This window comes from Protopterus annectens, chromosome 3.part1 (genome assembly GCF_019279795.1).
Source record: "Protopterus annectens isolate FY-2018-M chromosome 3.part1, PAN1.0, whole genome shotgun sequence".
Taxonomy (NCBI): Eukaryota; Metazoa; Chordata; order Ceratodontiformes; family Protopteridae; genus Protopterus; species Protopterus annectens.
The window spans coordinates 444,494,323-444,517,750 of NC_056732.1; the positions used below are offsets into that span (position 1 = coordinate 444,494,323).

Genomic DNA, 23,428 nt, shown 5'->3' on the forward strand with positions numbered 1-23,428 from the left:
TTCCAAAGCATGGGGAGTCTCTGTGACAGGAATCTATCCCTCCAGTATGTTCTATTTATTGTTGTGGAGAGGTTTAGCTCACTAGAGCACGTGGCTCGCAGTGACTTGGATTTCTTTAGGTGGAGCATGTCCATCAATTCTGAGTTGCACATGGCTTTGTAAGTCAGGCAGAAGTCACCTCTGAGTAAGCGATATGCCATTGAGTACATCCGGAGTTTTTTCAGTCAGGCTGCATAGGACATATGTTTGAGGCCAGTAATCCTCTTGGTGAGGTACTTTTGTGGTCTTTCCAGCTGTTGGAAGTGTCTTGTGAGGTACATTTCAAATGGGGCATTGTACTCTATGATGGGTCTGATGAGTGACGAGTAGAGGGGCACTGTAACCTCTTTATTTCTAGATGCGAACCCTTTAGTAATTAAGTGGGCCACATAGAAGGATTTCCTAACTACTTTGGCAATATGATTGTCAGAGGAGAGATTACTATCTAACTGGGTCCCCAGATCTCGTATTACCCCTTCTGTATTAAGGGGGCTGCCATCTGTGTGATAATTCATGGGTGTTTTGTTTTTCCCAAATGGGATGACTATGCGTTTTTTGGTATTTAGCTTGAGGCCATGACTTTGACACCAGGTGTCCGTCTCAGTAAGGCCCTTTTCTAGGATGTCCGTGTCAGCCGGAGACTCAATTATGGCTACCAGTTAATAACAGGTAAGCGCTTTCACCACTCATACAGTGGCTTCATCAAACCATATAAAACATAAAAATGCAGTAATGTACTAAGAAAGGAGAGAGGTTTTTTTTCTTTGGTAGCCAGCTAAGTGGTGACCATGTTGAGCCTTGACCAAGCTTCAAGGCACAGTAAACAAAGTGTTATGTCATCCACTAATCTAAAAGTGTTGCTCATCTGTGCAGTTAAAGGTAAGACTGGGAATGTTGAAAAGGGAGGACAACTAAAAACCAAACTGTTTATTTTGTTCATAATGTCAGTATTTTGTGATTTGTGCATTGTGTATTGATACAGTTAGTTAAATGCATCAACATTTGCATCTCATATAACCAAGAACTAAAGTCCATTGTATTTTCTCCTCAGCTATGTTATGACTATAAATTTGACTTTGAAGATGACCAGCACAAGATCCCTTGTCACTGTGGAGCTCTAAACTGCCGGAAATGGATGAATTAATGCATTCCTTGCTGGTTCTGGGGGTTACATTGTCCCTAGAATGAACAGATTGTGTAAAACAAGAACACAAACGTAAAGAGTCTGTGTTGGAAATGGAATCATTTCCTGAAGATTTGAACTCGTTTTAATTAAAACATCTGAAGAGAAGTGAGAGTGAGTTGAGAAGCTAGTTGCACATTAAAAAGTAAATTGAGCACAGATTGGTCCAGCGCTACTGTTTTATGTTGACTGATGAAAAACGGTTTTACTGGGCAAGGAATCTATGGTTGACCTACTTACTGTGTGGGTGGGCACTTATGAATGTAGAACTGAAATCACCAGCGAAATAAAAGGGGAAATCCAAAGTGCTGGCCACAGCCTTATTTGAAAAGGGGCAGGCCCTCTAGTTAAAGTAAAATTAAGTAGACACCACTGAACAAGGAATGTACTGAGATGACTTCCTTAGGAGTAGAGCTAAGGGAAATAACTTGCACTAAATACATTAAAATACTTGATTCCATGAGTCAGTTTATTGTAGTTTTTTTTGATTTCTGTATAAAAGAGAACATTTTGTATTTATTATTGGATAAGTGAATGAAGCTATTTTTGAAACAAAAGTTAGAAGAAAGCCAAGCTGCTGCTGTTACTTGCAGAATTAACCCTGTTACTTTGTACAGATTGTAAATATTGTGAATTAAGAAAGTATAAAATAGATATTGACCAAATGCTACCTGACATTGCAACTGTTTGGGTGCTTTTTTTTTGTTTTTTTTTTTTGTTTTTTTTTTTTTTTGAAATCTTAATAGGGGTGCTGCAATATACTTTCTCAGACTTTGGACAGCACCATAACTTTGTAATGAATTGAGTAAGCTGATATTGGTTTACTGATTTTCTTTGTAATAATCATGTTGCTCATGAAGATTTTTTTATTGCACAGTAGAAAGTACACTTGTAATTTATATAGGCATTTGTGGTATTATGTTATATATTAGTATGAATTTCAGTCCTGTGATTACCTTAATTAGATTAATATTGTAGCATCCCTATTTCCCAAAGTCAGGATTTTATGCTCATAATTTGTAACAACTGTGAATAACCATTACAGCCACCAAAAGGAGGCTAATGCAGCCTCCAAAACTGTATGGTAATTAGGTCACTGTTCAGTCTGCTTCATATCAAGAAAGTTTCAGTAATGTCATAGGAGCTTGTGTCACTAAAGATGGCTTTTATTTTTAACAGTGAAAACCATTGCGAGGTAGAATTATGCTTTTTTTTTGCAGCAGGACTCTGGCATAAGAGTTTTGAATAAAGAAGAAAATGTAATTTATAAAGTGTTTGTATGGATTGTTTTTGTTTACATCTCTAGAAACACTTTTGTGTTATAGAATCGTTAACAGTTTGCATTTTGAACCAGGTTAACTTTTTATTTTGTACTTAAATTCTGGTACTGACACTTCACAGACAGATATGAAATGAAGTGTTTTTGTGTCTGCACAGTTTCAGTGGACTGTAAACGTTTCCCCTTTTCAACAATACAGTCTTGAACGTGTAATGTATATGGCATGATGTATTTTTTACCTAAAAGAAGAAATGAATTGTATATATATTTTTCTCTTGGTAAATAGTTGTATGAAAATTGTTTCTTTGATATTTTTCTCTTCTCTTGTATATTATTCCAACATCATACCAGTATTTGTCTACAGATTTCTTTTGTCTTGTATGATACTATCTAATGTTGGAAAATGAAACCTTTTGAAGTATACAGAGTGTTATGGGTTTTGGACTTTGTGGAAACAGATTTAGATTATAAACATTTACAAAATAAAATATTTTACATTTATGAAAGTTTTCATTAGATATTGCTTTTCATTTTGATAACTCATAGTTTCTAAATAGAAACTGTGTTGTATGTTGCCAAAAATGAGTGGTCAGGTTGAATGCATTTGCTGTTAAAGCAGCAGTTCCTATTTAAACATTTTCAGCAGGTAAATGTGACATACTTATTCTTTTTGGGAGGCATGGTAGTGAATTCAACTTTGATGTAGTGTAGCTGTTTAAAAAACTTGCAAATAATCTTTTGTGTTTGCTGAAAAACAAAAAAGATTTTTTTTGCTTAGCATTTGTACATGGAAAAAATGTATACATGCATCAAGTTGCCACAGATGAAGATGAGAGTATTTTACCTGCTGGAAGGAGAGATCAAACTGTGAAAACTTGAGAGGGTAGGGAGCAGCACATACAAAGCTAGTAAAACTGTTTTAGCATAGAGGTTGTACACCAGAAAAGTGTACATGTGTTTCAGGTTGACTGGAAAGGTAAATAAGATTACCTGACCTGCTGAGTGGAGAGTTCAGTCTGAGAAAAGATGGGAGAGCAAGATATATCAACACACTAATGAGGGTAGGTTGTTGAGCAACTTTTCTTTCATTTAATTTTGTTTTGTCAAAGTCAAACACAGTTATATTGTGCAATGTGTTAGTATATTACAGTGTGGTGGTTGTCTTTTCCCCACTAATGTACAACCATGGAGTTTGTGATAAGATACATGGCATGGAAGGCCAAGCAAGCATGGGGACTTGCCTCCTGTAAATGAAGATTTTAGGGAGGGAATTTTAAACATTTTCATGTTATACTTCTGGATATAGAAGAATCATTGAGGTTTGTTTTTTGATGACCCAAATAAACATGGAAAGAGGAGAATAGTACATACAATTTCAGATGACTGATTTTTAGAGACTTGATGCATCTTAATTTAAGAGGGACAACTACATTTGGCAGATTGTTGAGTACTCTTTCTCCCACCCTTTCATCAAGCTGTTTTTTTTTCTGATCTTATCGTGCTCATCATGTATTCAGAATTTGTGATTCCTTAAACTAGGGGTCGAAAAAATCAAATGACCATGAGGGCTATGCGAAGACTAGCACGCTGAACTGAGGGTCACCATCTCCAAATCAAAATGAAAAGTAGTGTGACTAGGAATGTAGAGTTGTAGCTTTCCTGACATAGAATCATGCTGGTTTGAGGGCTGTCTGTTTGAGAGTCCTGCCTTAATCCATGTCAGGGTGCCCTATATCCGGTGTGAACCTGTCCTCAGAATCCCCAGAATTTCTACAGCCTTGTCTGTACAAGTAGTCTGCCAAATGTAGATTTTAATTCTGCTTTTAGAGAGAGCTGTTAGACAAAATTGGAAATCTGTCTTCACTTTGAAGGACTAGCATATATTTGACATTTGCTAGATCTAGCTTTGTAAAACTTATTTGGAGTTCTTCCTTGATTTCCCATATTATTCTTTCTTACTCCATTACAGGACTGGAACTTGACAGTCTTGTTACAGTGCATATGTGTGTACGATTTATCTTTACCATTTTTTGAGTTGTTTTTATTTCTGCTGCTTCCCAACCATGAACACTGCTGCAGTGTAGCCAGTACTTTTGTTTCCTGTAAAGTGATAATTAAGAGGGGTGTATCATGCAGGTAGCCATCAAGGTTTTCCGTATAATGTCTTCACTCCCCCCTTCTGAGAGTTGACATGCACACCCACATAAGCAAAGATCTGAAATGCCTTTGTCCTCCTTCGTGAACAAGTACGTTTCACCATATGCATGCTCTGGATGGCTGCTGTTGCGGAAATGCATCTTGATAAAGCCAAACACACATCCCTGACCTGTGTCTGCAGTGTTGCAGTAGTCTGGATAGTCCCAATCCTGGCAGAATAATTGATCTTGTATCAGTTGCTCACTGTCACCTTTGCTGGTCAAGTCTTCCAGCACCCAACCCACTGATCAGTGCAGGTAGTCTGGAGCATAGTCAGGACTTTAATACTGTATGCCTCAGAGCTAATTATCTTTGTATTGTTTCTAATGTATGAAGCACTTTTTTTTTATTTAGTTCTCAGAAATTATCAGGATCTTTGTTTTACCCTTTTGCCTGTCATTGCAAGATGGTCTACCAGAATAAGTGTGCTAAATGTATAGTGTGTTTAGGGCTTACCCAAGACATGAGAATCAGCCATGATGTTTGTCATTCCCTCCTTATCAAAACAAGTTTTCCCCATCATTTGCTAGGTATCTTACTTTGTTGACTGAAGACATGCCCATTATCCTGGAGAAAAGGACAAGGATCCCCGAGTCCAAACATACTCTAGTTCTAAAATGCTCTGATAATCACGCCGCCCTGGATGTAAATGGTGGTCAGTCATTTTAGGTAGCACAAAAAAATTCTGGATGCACAACCATGTGGTCATTTGTTTTAGCTGTCCTCAGTTTATAGGACTGGCTGTGTGACAAGCTTCCAGGACTATTTCCATCTGCATTGTGATCCATTCCTGTCACCTGCAGATGTCCTTCTGTTCATATGCTGCTGTATCCATAACATGAGTGACTCTGCCTGTGATCGTACATCAGCCAATTTAAAAAAAATAGTTGCTACTGAGAAGGTATGTGTGACGTCCTGCATGTCTCAGCAAATGTAGGCCGTAAACAGATGTCTGGTATAAAACGGACGTCAGCATGCACCCACCACAGAACTTTTCTGTCACCTGTGTGACTGCCAGCTCTGGTCGTCACTTGCTTGCAGAAGTGACTTTGTGCTGTCCTTATTCAGATAAGTATCCCATAGGGGGTTTTGATTAAATTTTTGCTGGTGTTTTGGGTTCATGTCAGGTAGAAAGGGCAAGTGTGTGGAAGGCAGATTCCGCATAAAGACTCGCACAAACTCTGCCTATTCTGTCTAGGCCAAGATAATGACCACACCACTTGTGAAATCTGTCAGGCCTTTGTCCCCAAAACTCTCAGGAGTTGTCTTGCTGCGTTAAAGTTGTATCTAGAGAACTAGCACTTAAAACATCTAACTAAAGATATAGACCCAACATTGGGAACCTTGGAAGAGCTGCTTGCAAAAAAGGCCAAAAAATCATGGCCTGATCCAACAACTGTGCCCCTCTATTTTGGCCATACCTCTCGAGGCCGGTGAAGGCCCGGAATCTGCGGATCTTCCACTAACTGGTACCCAGGTGGAAGCTGTCAAAGAAGCCACCACATGTCCCAGAGGGAGTCGCAGGCATCTGACTTGTGTGCCAGGGGGAGCCTAGGCTTATTATTTCTGATGGCCTGCATGGGGCTTCCCAAATTATTGTCCATGAAGATGTTATCTTGGACATTGTGGAGTGCCATCTGGCGTCCAACCCTTCAGCCCTGCATCGCATCTCAGACACATCTATGTCAGAGGCCCACAAAAAGAAGAAGCAAAAGACAAATCATATTTCTCCTTCTCTGATGTCTGTACCTTCCGACCAGGCGCCTGACTGGCAGTCCTTTACTCAAGGCCTACTTAATGCCTTCCTTGAATTATGACAGGCCTGTGCTCCAGCCCAGGCCCCCCAGCTTCTACACCTAAGGGTAAACTAGTTACTGACTTATCCTCTGTAGAAGAGGATTCTTCAGGGGATGAATCCCTTGCTTTCCAAATTGCCTCCCCTCTGGGCTATGCTTCTTCAGAGAAGGAGTCAAATGGTACAGATTCCATAGGGAAAGACATTACCTTTGTGGAAACAATTGTGCAGATGAAGGACTTTTTTAAGTGGGACTGCAACCAGATTACTGAGACTTAAAAGAGGTATTATGGCCTCTCCCTCCTGTGCATCCTGCCTTTTTGGATGCCTTCTTGACTGCCTCCAAAAATTCCAGATTCTCAACCCCTTGCACCTAAGCACCCAGACAAGTTTTACAAAGTCCCCGAAAATCCAAAATTTCTCTTCAAGGCCCCTTCTGCAGACCCTTCTACCATTTCGGTAGCTGCATTTAGAACCTCCAAATTTCTCCCCTCCACCTCCCTCTGACAAGGAGTGCAGATTAATGGAATGCTTAGGCAAAAAAGTTTACATGTCTGACACTTTTAACAGTGAAAGCTATTAACTACCAGACACACGTGGCCAAATACTCTTTGGCCCTTCTTTCTGATGCTATTAAGCAATTAGGTGACCTCCCTGATTTGTCAAGGCAAAAATGTCTAGTCTCTTAAATTTCTGCAGTCAAGTAGCTAAGCTCTCTATAAAGTGCAGTTATGATGCAGTAGAGGCTTTGTCTGGAGCTGCAGCCTCAGGTTCTGTCATCAGGAGATATTCCTGGCTCAGACTACAGCCTCTCCCTGATGACATTTAAGTCAAAACTCATGGATGCCCCCTTGGACAACAAAGCTTTGGTTCAGCAGCTGCTGAACTCTATAAGGCCCTTCAAGAGAAGGGTAAGGAGATCTAGGAGCTCAGTTACATTTTTGTCTCCCCGTTTCCCTACTTTCAGAGGAACTATCCAGCTAAAACTACATTTGTGAGAAGGCCTTCCAGACAAATGCCATCCAAAGGGAAAAACTATTCCAGAAAACAGACCCCCTCTAGGTCTGCTCCCTCTACCCCAGCTGAAAAACAGCCTTTTCAGGCCAAGCCTTGGTAGTCTGTGACTACCAGCCCTTAAATCCAGACAACCCCCCCCCCCCTCTACATACATCTCTCCCTGTCCTACCTGGCTTGAAAGCAGATTACCTAGGACTGTTGGGCCCTCTCTGTTATAAAACAGGGATATTTCATGGTGTGTGAGACCAGACCCACTTTCAAAGGCATTCCTCAACCCCCTTGAGACCAAATGGCTTCCTTTCCCCCCAGTTTTGCAGGACCTTCTTTCTCAAGGCACAATTCAAGAGATACCTCCTCAATTAAAAGGAAAAGGATTATATTCCAGGATGTTTCTAGTTCCCAGGAAAGAAGGTCCCTGGAGACCAGTCTTGGAGTTGTCCCATCTCAACACCTTCCTCCAGGTCCCCTCCTTTTGGATGCCCTCACATAGAACTCTGCTTCCCCTAATCATCCCTCAGGCTTTCTTAATGTCCTTAGCTATAAAAGACACCTACTTACACATCCCAATATATCCACTTTTCAGGAAATTCCTCCATTTTCAGTGGGTTCTGCACACCTTCAGTTCTGTGCTTTGCCATTTGGTCTCTCTACGGCTCCAAGAGTGTTAACAAAGTGCCTAGCCCCAGTTATTGCCTTTGTCAGAAGTGGGGGCATCCAACTCTTCCTGTATTTAGACGGTATCCTGATCCAGTCTACATCCACTCAATTGGTCTTAAAACACCTAGAGTTCACCATGTCCCTCTAGAGAGGTCTGGGGTTCACTGTAAACCTTCAAAAAGCCTCCCTGATACCCTAACAGGATCATGTGTTCTTAGGATGCAGGATCTTAACAGGACAAATGATGGTCTGTCTTCCTCCAGACAAGATTATTTCCCTCACTACTTATTTTAAGGGGATACTCCTTCCCCAAGCTCTGTTGACCAGAGAGTTTCTCAGGCTCATGGGATTCATGGCCTCCACCATCCCCATGGTTTCCCTAGCAAGGCTACACATGTGGAAATTCCAGTGGTATTTAAGAACAGTCTGGAAGGAACACCTGCACCCGCTGAAGTTTGTGGCTGCCCTGCTACCATGCCTTTGCAGGGAACTGAATTGGTGGATAGCCCACATATCAGCCAACCCAGGCCTTTCCCTACAACCCTTTCCCCCCAATCAGGACCTGCATAACGATGCTTCAGAGACAGGTTAGGGAGCGACCTTAGAAATATGGAGAGTGAGAAATACTTGGACCCTGAACCAACAGAGGGAGCACATCAATATCAAGGAGCTGAGAGCCTTGATATTGGCCCTCCAAAACTTCAAGGATTGAATCCTGCCACGAATGCTGAGGTGGTACACAGACAATATCACTGTGCTGTAGTACATCAGCAAAACGGGGGGGACAAGGTCCTACCTCCTGTGCAGATTGACTCTGCAGGCATGGGAAATTGCCCTAGAGAGACAAGTAAACCTTATAGTTGTCTACATACCTACTGCAGAAAATGTGATGCAAGATACTCTAAGCAAGACCTTGACTCAATCCCACAAATGGATGCTAAACAGGGATGTGTTCCTGGACCTGGTCCATCGAGGGAGTATACCACAGGTGGATCTTTTTGTCTCCCTCATGAACAGACAACTCCCAACCTTCTGCTTCAGGATACATTCTCCCGAAGCATGGATGGTGGATGCTGTTTCATTCCCTTGGAAGGGGATGTTCACTTATGCATTCACCCCCTTCCCACTCATACAAAAAGTTCTGCTGAAAATTCAGAGAGAACAACCAAAAATCTTGTTGTTTACCCCCTTTTGGCCAAGGCAGTATTGGTTCCCCCTATTACGTCACCTAGCCAAGGGCAATCACCGCCAGTTACCCCACCAGATGGACCTGCTCACACAGGAGAGGGGAACTCTCATACACCCTCAACTATACTCCCTGAACCTTACATTGTGGGTGATAGGGCGTTAATTCCCTTCAGACACCTTTACACAGCGGATGTGCGTCAGGTTCTGCAGGAGGCCAGAAAATCCTATCTGTTAAAGTAGAAGAGGTTGTCTGGTGTCTAAAACAAAATATCCAAGCACTAACAGAAGAACCTCCAGTGGTTTTGTCATACCTGTGTGAACTGATGAAGTCTGGATTGTCTTATTCTTTCATTAAGGCACACATCTGCCATCTCAGCATGTGTTCCTCTCAACCCCCCCCCCCCCCCAGCTTCTAGACTAGAAGTGAAGCTATTTCTGAAGGGAGTACTTCACTTTAGACCTTCAAGGAAGTCCATTCCACCCCCTTGGGATCTAAAGTTTGTTCTAGAAAGGGTAACCTTACCACCTTTTGAGACAGCCAAGGACTGTACTCTCCAACACTGTACTTGGAAAACTATCCTCTTGGTGGCCATTACTTCAACCATAAGTTTCCAAACTGTAAGCCCTCATGGCCTCTCACCCTTCTGCAGTTTTCCACAAGGACAGGGTTTGTCTACATACTAACCCATCCTTCATGCCCAAGGTTGTTTATGAACTATCCCTGAATCAGGCCATCAACCTTCCTACCTTCTTCCCTTCGCCTCAACCCCCTGCTGAAAGGATCCTCCACTCTTTGGATGAATATAGATAACTCAGATACTATTTGGCCAAGACCAAATCCATCTGTATATCAGACAGGCTCATTGTCTCCTACCACCCAAGAGCCCTGGGGCATCCTGTTTTCAACAAACCATCTCCTCATAGATCTCTAAAACTATCTCCTTTTGCTATACAGCCCATGGCAAAAGGCTTCCCTTCCCAGTAAAGGCACATTCCACTAGGGCGGTGTCCTCTGGTGCCTTCTTTAAGGGTTTGGACACAGCTGCCATTGTAGAAGCAGCCACATGGTCATCTGTCCATACCTTCACCAAACACTATAAGCTGGACATCATTTCTAGGTCCAGAGCAGGATTTGCTAGAGCCATCCTTCATGGTTTTGTAGAAAATATTTCTGTTCCTCCACCCACTTCTTAATAGCATGAGCTTTTGCACTCTCCCTCATGTTATGGATACAGCAGCATATGAATAGAAGTACATAGTATAGTTGCTTAAAATCTTACCATAACTTTAGATGTCTTTCTCTTCTATATGCTGCCGTATAGTTTCCCACTGCGCCTTCCCCATGACACTTGCCTGACTCCTGAATACCCACTCCATAGTCGCTGGTTCTGTCGGCATTCAGTTCTGAGGTGAGTGCGTGCTGACTTCCTTTTTATACCAGGCAGTTTATGGCAGACGTTCACTGAGAGATGTGGGATATCACATGTACCTTCACAGTAGCAACTATCTTTTGTAAATTAGCCAGACGTACGAGTTGTCCAAAGGCAGACTCCCTCATGTTATGGATACAGCAGTATATAGAAGAGAGGGACATCTAAAGTTATGGTAATATTTTACACAACTAACACAACTATACATGTTAAGTTGTCAATCTCGCCTTCATTCTTGCTGGATGGGTTCGGAGCCGATCCTCGGCTCCGACTCGGCACTTGCTAAGCTCGAGAGCTAATTTTACCAGCTCAAGGCAACCCTATATCCCATGATGCAAGGCAGAGATTACTCAGATCTCGTTTGCCGCTTCGCTAACGAGGTGCCTTCTTTTACCAGCTCTAGGTAAGTGAACTTTTCAGAGACTTTTTGTCTACCCCCTTTAACTTTTTTTTTTTTTTTTTTTTTTTTTTTTTTTTTGTGTGTGTGACTGTCTGTTATCCCTGTTAGTTTAATTTAATTTAATTAAATTGTTGGACTGAGTGTGTTTTGTGTGTGTGTGTGTTTCCAGTGTTTCATCGACACAGTTATGTCGAAGGACACTAAGGTCTCAGGCTTCGAGAAGTGTGACTCGTGCTGTCAGAAGATGTCTCTTACAGACGGTCACACTTCTTGTGTTTATTGCCTGGGACCTTCGCACCTGCAGGACTCTTGTGCTATCTGTCATGCTTTCATCCCAAGAGTCCTGCAGGAACGAAAAAATAAGCTCATTTTAAGGGGCTTATTAACACCCGAGAACTCCCCGTCTAAGTCGGCACCGGGGAAGCCCTCGAAACCTGTTAAGCCTTCGGCTCAGGCTTCAGGTTCTTCCTCACCAGGCTCGAGATCGGCTCTGGCTGGAGCCGATCTTTCTATACCAGTATCAGTATCGGCTCCATCCGGCGCCAATACTGTCAAGTCTAGACACTCAGTGTCGGCTCCGGTTGGAGCTGACGTATCTTCGGCTCCGATGGCTCCATTGATCTCAAAAAAGAGATCTCGATCCCCTTCTGTGGAATCTATTCATTCGGCTCCGAGATCACCCTTGCTCTTGGAGCGGAGCCATCGGAGCCGATCTTCTCGGTCATCCAGACTATCTGATCACGACCTTGAGAGAGTGGTGAGTAGACTATTAAAGTCTCAGGCATTGGCCCAAATACTCCATAGCCCATCTCAACAGACGGTAGCTATATCACATCCACCGAACATTCCTCCTTCGACTCTCTTACAGAGCTCAGAGCCGGAGCTCCTCGGAACCGGTACCGTTGTGACTTTGGAGCAGATACCACCCCTTTCGGCTCCATCGTCCTCGGCTCCAATTTCCTCCTTGAGACCTTCATTGGAGGGATCCGGGCGTCTAGTCTCTCTCGTCGGCTCTGTGGGGGCGAGTGGCATTGGACCCTTGTCCGACCCCGTTCTCCCTCTCGGAGCTTCGGCGTTGGTGAGCTTGGCCCCGACATCTGCCTCTGAGCCTTCCCTCTCGGTGAGGCCTGGGGTTCCTATCTCTTCGGAGCGGGAGCCTTCGAGGTGATGAGGAGTGTACTAGCCTCTGGGCTTAGTCAACGGACAGTTCCATCAGCTCCTCCCACTACAGTGCCTGCTGATGTCTCTTCCCACTCTCTTGCTCCCGGACGCAGAGATCCAACGCCTCAGGTTTCCCCATTGGGAATATCTTCCTCTTCTGAGGCTTCTCCTGATCTGTCAGGAGAACCCCCCCGTAAGAGGACATGTAAGAGGAAACATTTAGACTCCCCTGAGTTTACTACATCAGATACTGACTTGGATGAGTCGGAGGGATCCCCAAGGTCCTCCTCTGAGGATGTCTCATTTTCAGACATCCTTGAAATCCTTAAACAGAGGGGGAACTGGCCCTCCCTTAATCCCTCCGAGGACGAGTCAGTATACCTGGAGGCGTTCAGATCTCGACCCTCCACCTCCTGGGTGTCTCCGCCTTTCAACCCTCTCATGGAAGTAGTGGCTCGGAAGGCGTGGATGGCTCCAGATTCGGTGGAACCTACCCCCAGGAGACCTTCAAAATTTATTACAGCCCCACAAGATAGACAATACTTAACAAAAGGTGTCCCAGTTGATGCCATAGTGGTGGCTGCTGCCACCAAGAAGGAATTAGCTGATCCTTCAGTACCTGTTCATCCTCCTAATAAGGATTCTAGGACTATGGACAGGTACAGTAAGTGGATTTTTTCTTCAGCGACTTTTGCCAAGAGATCGCGGAACTATTTATGCCACTTCACCCGCCTTCAAAGAGATGTTCTTAAAGAGTTGGGAGAAGTTTTACAGGATCCGTCAGCTGCTGGGTCTCAGGACAAAATTAGCTCACAGCTAGGAATCCTTAACTCCATTGCTAACTCCTCCATGCGGCTCATTTCTTATGCAGCCGATGGAGCGAGTAGGGCCGCAGGCACAGGAGTGGCTTTAAGGCATCAGTCCTGGATGCGGCTTTGTAATTTTGCAGACCCCTTAAAGGCGTCTTTCACAAACTCCCCTTTTGATGGCTCGACCTTGTTCGGTCCTCAAGTGAAAGACACTTTGACTAGATGCGAACAAGATGGCAAGACTCTTTCTGCTGTAGGAGTCCATTTCTCCACCTCTTCTAGACCTTACCCCAAAGGACAGAAGGGAGGGAAAATGTGGTTCCGCAAATCCCAAGGAGTCACGCCTGATGCACGAAGTCAGTTTACCCCCAGAGGCAGAGGGGGTAACAATAATAGACACCGCCCTAAGGGCAGAGGGGGTCCGCAGAATCAGGGTAGCAGAGAGCCTCTTTCTGACAAACCCTTCCAGCATCCCTGAGATGTTGCCCGATTGTCCGCCTTCGGAGGCAGTCGGGGGAAAATTATCACTGTACCCAATAGCCTGGCTTTCCCTTTCTCAAGACAAATGGGTACAGTCAATTATATCCGAGAGTTACAAAATTCCCTTTATTCAAACCCCAATTCAACAAAAGGGAACCCTTCCAGACATTCCACCCGGTCTAAGGGAACTAGCAGTACTAGAAATATCAAAACTGCTAGTAAAAAGAGCCATCCAGCCAGTCCCAGTGGACCAAATAGGATCCGGAATCTACTCAAGGTTCTCTTTGGTTCCAAAAAAGACAGGGGACTGAAGACCAATATTAGATCTGAGCAAACTCAACAAGTTTGTAAAGAAGTCAAGATTCCAGATGGTCACGCTTCAGTCCATTCTGCCCTTTCTGGGCAAGGACAATTGGATGTGCTCGATAGATCTTCAGGATGCGTGCTATCACATAAAAATTCACAGACGCTCCAGAAGATTTCTCCGCTTTCGGCTGGGGACCAGTCACTTCCAATTCAGAGCCCTGCCCTTTGGACTCACTACAGCCCCCAGAGTGTTCACCAAATGCATGGCAGTGGTTACGGCTCACCTGAGACATCAAGGATTCCAGGTGTTTCCATATCTAGACGACTGGCTCCTCACTGCCACCACCAGGCATCAGCTTCTCCAAGCCAGAAATTACACCATTCACACTTGCAAAGGGCTAGGAATTTCTATAAATTTCGAAAAATCTGCCTTGTTGCCTTGTCAATATATTACTTTTATAGGCGCAAATTTGGACACCGTACAACTTTCTGCAAGGTTGACAGACCAAAGGATCTTGGACATTCAAAGACACGTCCAAGTGATTCTATTCAGCAACAAAATTCAGGCCAGATTTGCTCTGAAAGTACTGGGTCTTATGGCGGCCGCCATAACACTTCTTCCCCTCGCCCCATTCACACTTGCAAAGGGCTAGGAATTTCTATAAATTTCGAAAAATCTGCCTTGTCGCCTTATAAATATATTAATTTTATAGGCGCAAATTTGGACACCGTACAACTTTCTGCAAGGTTGACAGACCAAAAGATCTTGGACATTCAAAGACACATCCAAGTGATTCTATTCAGCAGCAAAATTCAGGCCAGATTTGCTCTGAAAGTACTGGGTCTTATGGCGGCCGCCATAACACTTCTTCCTCTCGCCCGCTTTTACAAGCGGCTGCTACAATGGATGCTATTCACCCAATGGTCCTTTCAACAACTTCCCATGCGTCACGAGATCATAGTAACTCCTACTTGCAAAAGACATCTGACTTGGTGGATATCGTCCCCTCAAATCCATCAAGGCAGACCATTTGTTCCTCTTGCCCCGGTTGCCACGGTTACATCGGATGCCTCCCTGATTGGGTGGGGGGGGCATTATCAGGGCAGAATGGTCCATGGCACTTGGCAACCTTTCGAGTACCATCTGCACATAAATGTTCTGGAGATGAGAGCAGTGCTTTTAATGTTGCAAGCCCTCAACGACTCTCTTCCCCTGGGAACTATTGCTGTCCAAACGGACAATATGTCCGTAGTGTGGTACATAAACAAACAGGGCGGAACCAAGTCCTATCCACTGTGTCGAGAGGCTCTCAGACTTTGGCAATGGGCAATCTCCTCTCACCGGTTTCTGATAGCAATGCACATCCCCGGGAAATCCAACATCATAGCGGACAGATTAAGCAGAGCTATTCTCATGCCTCACGAGTGGTCTCTCAAACAGTCAGTGACGGAAGAGATTTTTCAGAAGTGGGGCCTTCCTTGCTGCGACCTTTTTGCTACACCTCAAAACAGCAAATGCCCAGACTTCTTCTCTCTCTTCCCCCTTCCAGGCCATCCCCCCAGAGACGCTCTAACCCAAGATTGGCCCCGGGGACTTCTTTATGCTTTTCCTCCTTTTCCGCTGATACCTCAGCTAATTCAGAAAGCAACCGCCTTGAGAGCCAAGTTGATTCTCATTGCCCCTTATTGGCCTCGACAGATTTGGTTTCCATTCCTACATCATTACCTCTTGGTACAGCCATGGCATCTGGACCCGGTTCCAGATCTTCTGACTCACCAGTCGGGTCAACTGCACCAATCCATACATTCTCTCAACCTCACTGCTTGGTTGCTCCACTTCCATCCTTAGCCAGGCTTCCTATGATTTCTAATCCTGTATGGGATATCATTGTAGCTTCCCTAAAATCTTCTACCAGAAAGATTTACACTAGTAAATGGCAATGTTTCTCTTTCTGGGCAAAAGCTAGGAACATAGACCCCTATACTACTACAATTCATTCGGTATTGGACTTCCTAGCTGACATTTTTCATTCAGGATCCTCTTCCACAGTGAAAGTTCAACTGGCAGCCATTTCAAATTTTCATATAGGCTTTTTGGACCACAACATTATGTCACATAAACTTTGCAAGGCATTCCTTCGAGGTATCTTTTTATTGAAACCTCCTATTAGAGACCCCCCACCACAGTGGGATCTAAATTTAGTTTTAACATCCTTGATTCTTCCCCCGTTCGAACCTGCAGCTTGCCTGTTCCTTGAAATTGCTTTCTTGGAAGACACTTTTTCTAGTTGCCATTACATCTGCCAGGAGAGTATCTGAGCTTCATGCTCTCTGTGTTCGCCCTCCCTATCTAATATTCCACAAAGATAGGGTATCCCTAAGAACTAATCCGTCTTTCTTACCAAAGGTGGCATCTCAGACTAACCTAAATCAGTCCATTGATCTTCCAGTATTTTTCCCGAATTATTCTGATAGAGCTGAGCAAAAGTTACATTATCTCGATGTTCACCGTCAGCTGAGATATTATCTGGATAAGACAAAATTTTTAGGAAATCTGATCAACTTTTTCTATCCTATGCAGAGAACAGGAAAGGCCTTCCAGTTTCTAAGGTAACTTTATCTAGGTGGCTGTCTTCTGTGATCACTTACATTTATCAGCTCAGAGGCAAAGAGTTGGTTTCTAACCCAAAAGCCCATTCTACCAGAGTTCTAGCTACATCTACAGCTTTTCAAGCTAGACTTCCAATAGACACTATTTGTGCAGCAGCCACATGGGCCTCTCCTCATACCTTTGTCTCACATTACAAATTAGATTTGGTCTCCAGAGGCAGAGCAAATTTTGGTTCCACCGTTCTCAAGAGTCTGTTCCATTGAGCCACCCAGGATAGAGGTGCTAGGGACGCGGTCCCATCCAGCAAGAATGAAGGCGAGATTGACAACTTAACATTTAGAAGTTATGTACCTACCATAACGTTCCATGTTAGTTGTCTTCTCTCACCTTCTTTCTTGCGACCCGCCCTCCTTCCCCCTAGCCTGGTCTGACCGAGAAGATTATACATCTTCTATTAAGAGGTTATTACCTTTTTCTAGCTGTTCAACTCCTAGTGTCACTTGATTAGTGGATCCTTTCTAGAGGGTTATGATGTTATTTAGTATTTTTTTATTTCTTCCTCCTAAGTTGGAAGAAAATACTGCTATTTCTTTAGCTACCAAACGAGATCTGAGTAATCTCCGCCTTGCATCATGGGATATAGGGTTGCCTCGAGCTGGTAAAATTAGCTCTCAAGCTTAGCAAGTGCCGAGTCGGAGCCGAGGATCGGCTCCGAACCCATCCAGCAAGAAAGAAGGCGAGAGAAGACAACATGGAACGTTATGGTAGGTACATAACTTCTAATTTCCTAAGGTTCATAGTTGGCTAAGGAAACTTCTCATTTGCAACCTTTGCTGTTTATGATGTCCTCAACAGCAATTGTTTTTACTAGGTAATTCATCATCTTGTCTGCCACACTGTGGTAAAAAAAGCATCTTTGTAATTTGCCATTGGGACCCGTCTTTAGTGGGTCCTATGATTGGGTCCATCCTATCCACTAGTCATGATTCAGCATTTTTCTTGGATGTTGTTGCACCTGGTGTTAGTGCACATCTTGTTTCATACCAAATGCATGAGTTTACCCCTTGAGTTCATTTGTTATTTTCTGCCACTCTCACAGTTTGGGTTTTGAACCATACACACAGCAGTGAAGTGATCTTGTGTTTAATGCCTAGCTACAGATCCACAGACTGTCATTCTGCCTCTGAAATTATTAACCAAGAAATACATTGGTATTGCCTTTACTGTCTTTGACAGGAGCATGACATGAACCACTAATGTACATGCCAGAGGTTCATTTCCTTCACCAGCAAACATCAAAGATGGAAGCTTCTGGCCTACCTCCCTGTAGGAGGATAACAGTGATTGGAAGTTCCTCCTGAGGGTAAGCAGCAGGGTCCCACATACAGGCTTTGGCTTCATGTAGAATGTTGTCACACAGCAAAGCTCACAATAGACTGGATTATAACTTCCTGGAGGTAAGTCCATTGCAGAAGTGACCATGTTCATCATATTGATGATCACTGCTGCAGTAGCTTTAACTATATGGGTTATATCCTGCATATGAATTAACAGCTGGCAAGATTCCAAAGCTTCAGTCCACCTTCCATGCACCCAAACCAGCAGTCAGGTTAGGTTGAGCTGACTTAAAAGACAGGTTTGGATGCCAAGCCCTTTGGAGCTTTTCTGCCACCGAAGAGTATGCACCTCTGAGACTTTCAAGGATGGACAGTAGATGTATGCTGTTCCTTTGCTGAGCAGAAAAAGGGGGACCTTCCATTTAAAAAAATGTGTGTATTTATCAATACTATCCTGTTCAGGAAAATGATTTTAAAGCTATGAGTTTGTGTTTTAAGTGACTGTCATGAGTCAGTATTGTACTTTTAAACAAGCATGTTCTTTTTTCTTGTCAACTTAAAAGTTGTTTAAAGTAATTGAAATTGGGCCAACATCCATTTTTCTGTGCAGAAATTTTGTTTATTTTACTTTTTGGGTCTGTTAGTGTTTAAAGTGCTTATTACTGTATGTTTTGTTAAAAAGTAACATTTAAAGACATATTAAGTTTTACAGGCTTTTGATGCTGCTTTTCCCCAAGAATGAAAAACTATTTGCTGTCTGAACATAGGAGAAACTGCTGGTCCCACAATCAATCCTTCCAGCCACCAAAAGGAAATAGTTAAGTGAACAGTCTTTGCCACCACAGCATTATAGCAATTTTCCCCAGCTGCAGGTGGATGACTGTTGTGGTCATTTGTTGTACCTCAGACGACACATCTTTAACCCCAGATCCCTCTGGTGTAACCCCTACAGCATCTATTGGCTGGGGGTTAGCCACGTCCTCTGCAGCTGTTGGGGTCTTCTCAGTGGGCAAGGGAGAGCCACTGTTGTCACTCCTGAATGAGGGAAAAGGGAAGGTGTCCCTTTTATGTCAGAATGTTGTAACCATTCCTGGACAAGCTGCTGCCATTAACACTGTTGGCCCCATTTGTTCTTGTCAAAAATAAACAGAAAACTAAAAATGTATCTACTCCTCCTCAAATCTCCTTAGATAGGAGTAGTTTGCTGGATATGGCTTAGGTTTAATTTGGGCTACTGATCCTTCTTATAAAGTAGTTTCTGTTAAAGAAGGAAAGAGGGATACCTCTTTTCCTGAAGAGCTTCAAAATTTTGAATCTGAACAGGAAGATGAAGGGACAGGTGCAGGGTTTTTTACTCGCATTTCAGACTCCGAGGAGGGCTCCGTTTCTGATTCTCCATGTAGGGTTTCTCTTTCTCTGACACTATTTCCAGAATGTGCTCGTGTTTTCAGTGTCAGTCTCTCTGAAAATTCTATGAGCCCGTTACAAAAGGAATTTCCAAAACCATCATCCATTCCTCAAATTCTAGCAGGTTCGAAGGATATGCACATAAATGCCTGCAATGTTCCTGATAGCTAGCCAGCTGTCCCTAAAAAGGCAGATAGGATGTGGAAAGTTCCTCAATATTTTACACTTCCCAAACCTGACTTAGCAGCTATAGCTTTAGTTAATCCTACTACTGTTAAGCATTTATTTTAATTCCAATCCTACTCTTTCTAATAAGGATGGGAAGATGATTGATGTATATAGGAAAAAAGTTTGTGCTTCTGCAGCTTTGATTTTCAGAATTTTGAATTGTCAGGCTCAAATTTTGAAGTTTGTTCTGATTAATTGTAAAGGTATGAGGAATGGTTTGTCTGCAGTTTCTTCTTGTGAGGAACAATCTGCTTTAAATACTTTAGCTTCTTCAGTTGTATAGGTCACTACACATTGTTTGCAGTATGTGTATGGCCCAGTTCATACTTCTTTCAGGATTGTGATCACTTGTAATGTTTTGAGGATGTTTGCCTAGCTACATTCTCAGAACCTCCTAGGTGATGATAAAAATGAGATTCTAAATTCTTGACTAGAGATTTAATTTTTGGCCCTTCTGCTCCAGAGGTGAACAAAAAGTGTGATGAAAGGGTGAAGTTAATTCAGGGAATCTTGACCTCTTTTTCCAAAATTTCAAAGGGATTGTCTAACCCCTCATCCAGTTGTGACAAAAAGTAGTGGCAACAAAATGCAGGTAAACAGATCTTTAAGAAGAAATGGCAAGAGGGTTCCAAAAAGAATTCCAAAACTCCCCCAAACCAAGGACAGTTGAACAAGTCAGAATGAACAAGTGACCTTGTCCCCCACCCCCACCCTAGTAGCACTATTTCTCTTCCAGAAATTCTGAATCTCCAGTTTTCTCTTTGGCAACAAATAGTTTCAGACAATTTTTTTCTGAACATCATTCATCAAGGTTACAGATGGCAGTGGGAGGAAATTCTTTCTTTCTAGGGTGCAATTCCACATCCACCAGACCAGACTTTTATTGCTACCTGTCTTTCACATGCTATACCATGGAGTGATAGAAACAGATGGTCCTTCCTTATCACTGTTGCATTATTCATATCATATGTGATCTCTTGCCAAGGCTAGCCAACATCTGGCCAATATACCAAAGCCTTTACATTCTCCTTGCATTGTATGTCAGGCGTATGCTCCTTGCACAAGTGTAGGGCATAAAGGTGTGATGTACATATGCTCCATACTCAGAACTTCTTTGCTGCCACCTCAAACACCACAGTTGAACATCATTATGAATGCCTTTTGCTGAGCTGTTTCCTATCGAGCCATTTACAGATAAGTGCTCCATTCTGGCTCCTTCTTTCTCCCTTTTCTTTGTGTACCTCGGGTTCACGTCATCCAAGAAAGGAAAATGTCAGTATGGGAGGCAGATTCCCGTAAAGACCATCATGAGAAGTGTTTATTCTGCCTAGGTGCTTCACACAAGTGTACAATTTGGCAGGCCGTGGTCCCAAAATGTTTTGCAGACATCTGTTTTGTTTATCTATTTATCTAGAGAACCAATTTCTCAAACTTTTGACCCAAGGTACCATGGCAAAATCCACCCACCCTAAGGTACAGTTCTCTTAAAAAGAAGACCAAAAGGTCTGTTTGCCCATCTCTACTGGATGTCTTGAGGTGATTGAAAACCCCAAAGAATGTCCGGTGTCAACACCGGTTTCCTCTGCTGTGACCCTGTCAGAAGCCAGCATGAAACTCTGCTTCTCACACATCTTCTGAGGCCTAGGGATATTCCTCAGATTCTGGTTAGGTAAGAGGTCCTGGATACGCTTATTGAGTCTAGTCATGGCTCAGAACCTCCTAGATTGGTCAAAGCTGACATCCCACTAAAGAAGAAGCAGAAAACTAAACATATTCCTCCCACTGCTAAAGATCCCCAGAGGGAATGGCAGGACTTTACCCAGGGCTTGTTCAATGCCCTGATGACGTTCTCCTTGGTCATCTAATCCACCCAAAAGAACTAGGGAATCTGATTCTTCAGATGAAGAGGTGGATTCAGGAAATGTCATTGGCCTACTCCTCACTTTAGACTGTGGGTCTGGCGAAGAGGATTCCTTGAGTCCTGATTCTCCTTTTGATGAGATGTCCTTTAGAGACTGGTTTGCATGATGGAGCATTTTAAGTGGAATTGCTCACAAGTCTCTGATATAAAAAAAAAAATATTATGAGCTGTTACAGATAAATCTGCTAAACCTTTTCCCATTCTCCCTGTGTTTAATGCCTTGTTAGATACATTTGCAGATGCCTCTTTGGCTCCTGATTCCCAACCTCCAGACCCTAAGATGCCTGGTCATTTGTATAAGGTGCCTGAGATCTTTATTTACCTCTACAAGTGTCTTTCTTCAGACCCTGATGTGGTTTCTGTTTCTGCTGACAAGCCATCCAAGCTTTTGCCCTCTTCCAAACTTCCTTCTGATAGAGTCAGACTGTGGAGATCCTGGGTAAAAAAAGTGTATACTTCTGTCATGCTGTCCTTCAGTACCGTAAATTATCAAACCCTTATGATCAGGTGTGGTTTGTCCCTTTTGTCTCAATTTGGTGGTGGCGGGGGGGGGGAGGTGTCAGACTTTCCTGACTCTGAAGTTGAGACTGCTTCCTCTCCTTGTTGAGTTCCATTTCTCAGGTTGCTTGTCATTCCATCAAATATAGTTATGATGCAGCTAATGCATCTAGAGCTGCTGCTTCAGGTTCAGTTATGAGCAGGTACTTTTGGCTTCACCTTCAGGCTTTACCTGATGATATTAAGGCCAAACTCCCAGATGCTTCTTTGAACAATCAACATCTCTGTGGTATGGCTGCTGGTGACTTGTTTAAGGCTTTACAAGACAAAGGTAACGTTATGCAGTATCTAAACAAATCTTTGCTTCTCTCATACCCATATTTCAGAGAAACTATTCTAAGTCTGCTTTTATGTGTAGGCAGCCTTGTCAGAGTTTTAAAGGGAAAAAAAGGGTTCCTAAATGTATGTTCTTTGACAAACCCACCCAGATATTTAAATCTCAGAAGCCCCCTTTTCAGAACAAATGTGCTTATCTAACATACTTTCTTCCCTTCCCCTCAGCCAGGTTCCCCTTTGTCTCAGGCTTTCACTGTGTGTCCCTGTATGTCAGCAGATTACTTCAGACTCTTTGGTTCTGTCCATTATCTGTCATGGTTATTTTATGTTGAAGACATCCCTTCCACCCTTCTCAGGTCTTTCTCAGCCTCCTCCAGACCACCTTTTTCATTTTTTTTCTGTAGTTCTGCTGAATTTACTGGATCAGAGCTCCATCTAACCCATTCCAGAGTCCCAAAGAGGAACAATGTTTTACTCCAGAATGTTTCTGTCTCTCAGAAAAGAGTGGTCTTGAAAACCAGCCCTAGGCCTCCTTTCTAAATACTTTTCTAAAGATTCCTTCCTTCTAGATGCTTTCCCTCCAGACTGTTTCTTCTATTACTTCCACAGGCTTTTCTGATTGCCCTAGACATAAAGGATGCCTCTCTTCATGTTCCCATTCACCCTTTATTCAGGAAGTCTTTACATTTCTCTGTTTCTTCCTCTCATTTTCACTACTCTGCTTTACCCTTTGGTCTTTCTACAGCCCCAAGTCTATTCACCAAATGTCTGGCCCTTATTATAGCCTTTTGCAGGCTTCAGTGATGCCATATATTCCCATATCTGGACAATCTGGTTCTTCAACCTCTCAATCCAGGCTTCTGCAGGATCTGCACTTCCTGCTCCTTCGGAGCAGTCTGGGATTCACCATCAATCTCAAGAAGAACCGTTCTAACTCCTTCAAGACCATATTTGTTCTGGGTTGTAGAATCCAAACTGTTCCAGTGCTGGCTTTTCTTCCTTCCCCAAGTTGCTGTCTCTGACAACTTACTTACAGTCTGTACTTCCCCTTTCTCTCATTCCTGCAAGGGACTTTCTCAGAGTCCTGTGGTTCATGCCATCCATTATTTCCATAATTCCCTTTGCCAAGCTTCATATGAGGAAGCTTCAG

The 23,428-nt window shown here is 43.2% G+C and overlaps 1 protein-coding gene across 1 annotated transcript in view; it reads left to right on the forward strand.

Moving 5' to 3' along the window:
- The window catches only part of KMT2C (lysine methyltransferase 2C), a gene marked incomplete in the record, with an annotated part of 4,117,755 nt that extends 4,114,748 nt beyond the window's left edge, over window positions 1-3,007 (forward strand). Inside the window, 1 exon segment of the mRNA XM_044066891.1 lies at window positions 1,091-3,007. Within this exon segment, the coding sequence (XP_043922826.1) occupies window positions 1,091-1,183 (93 nt within the window).
- Window positions 3,008-23,428: the final 20,421 nt, after the last annotated feature.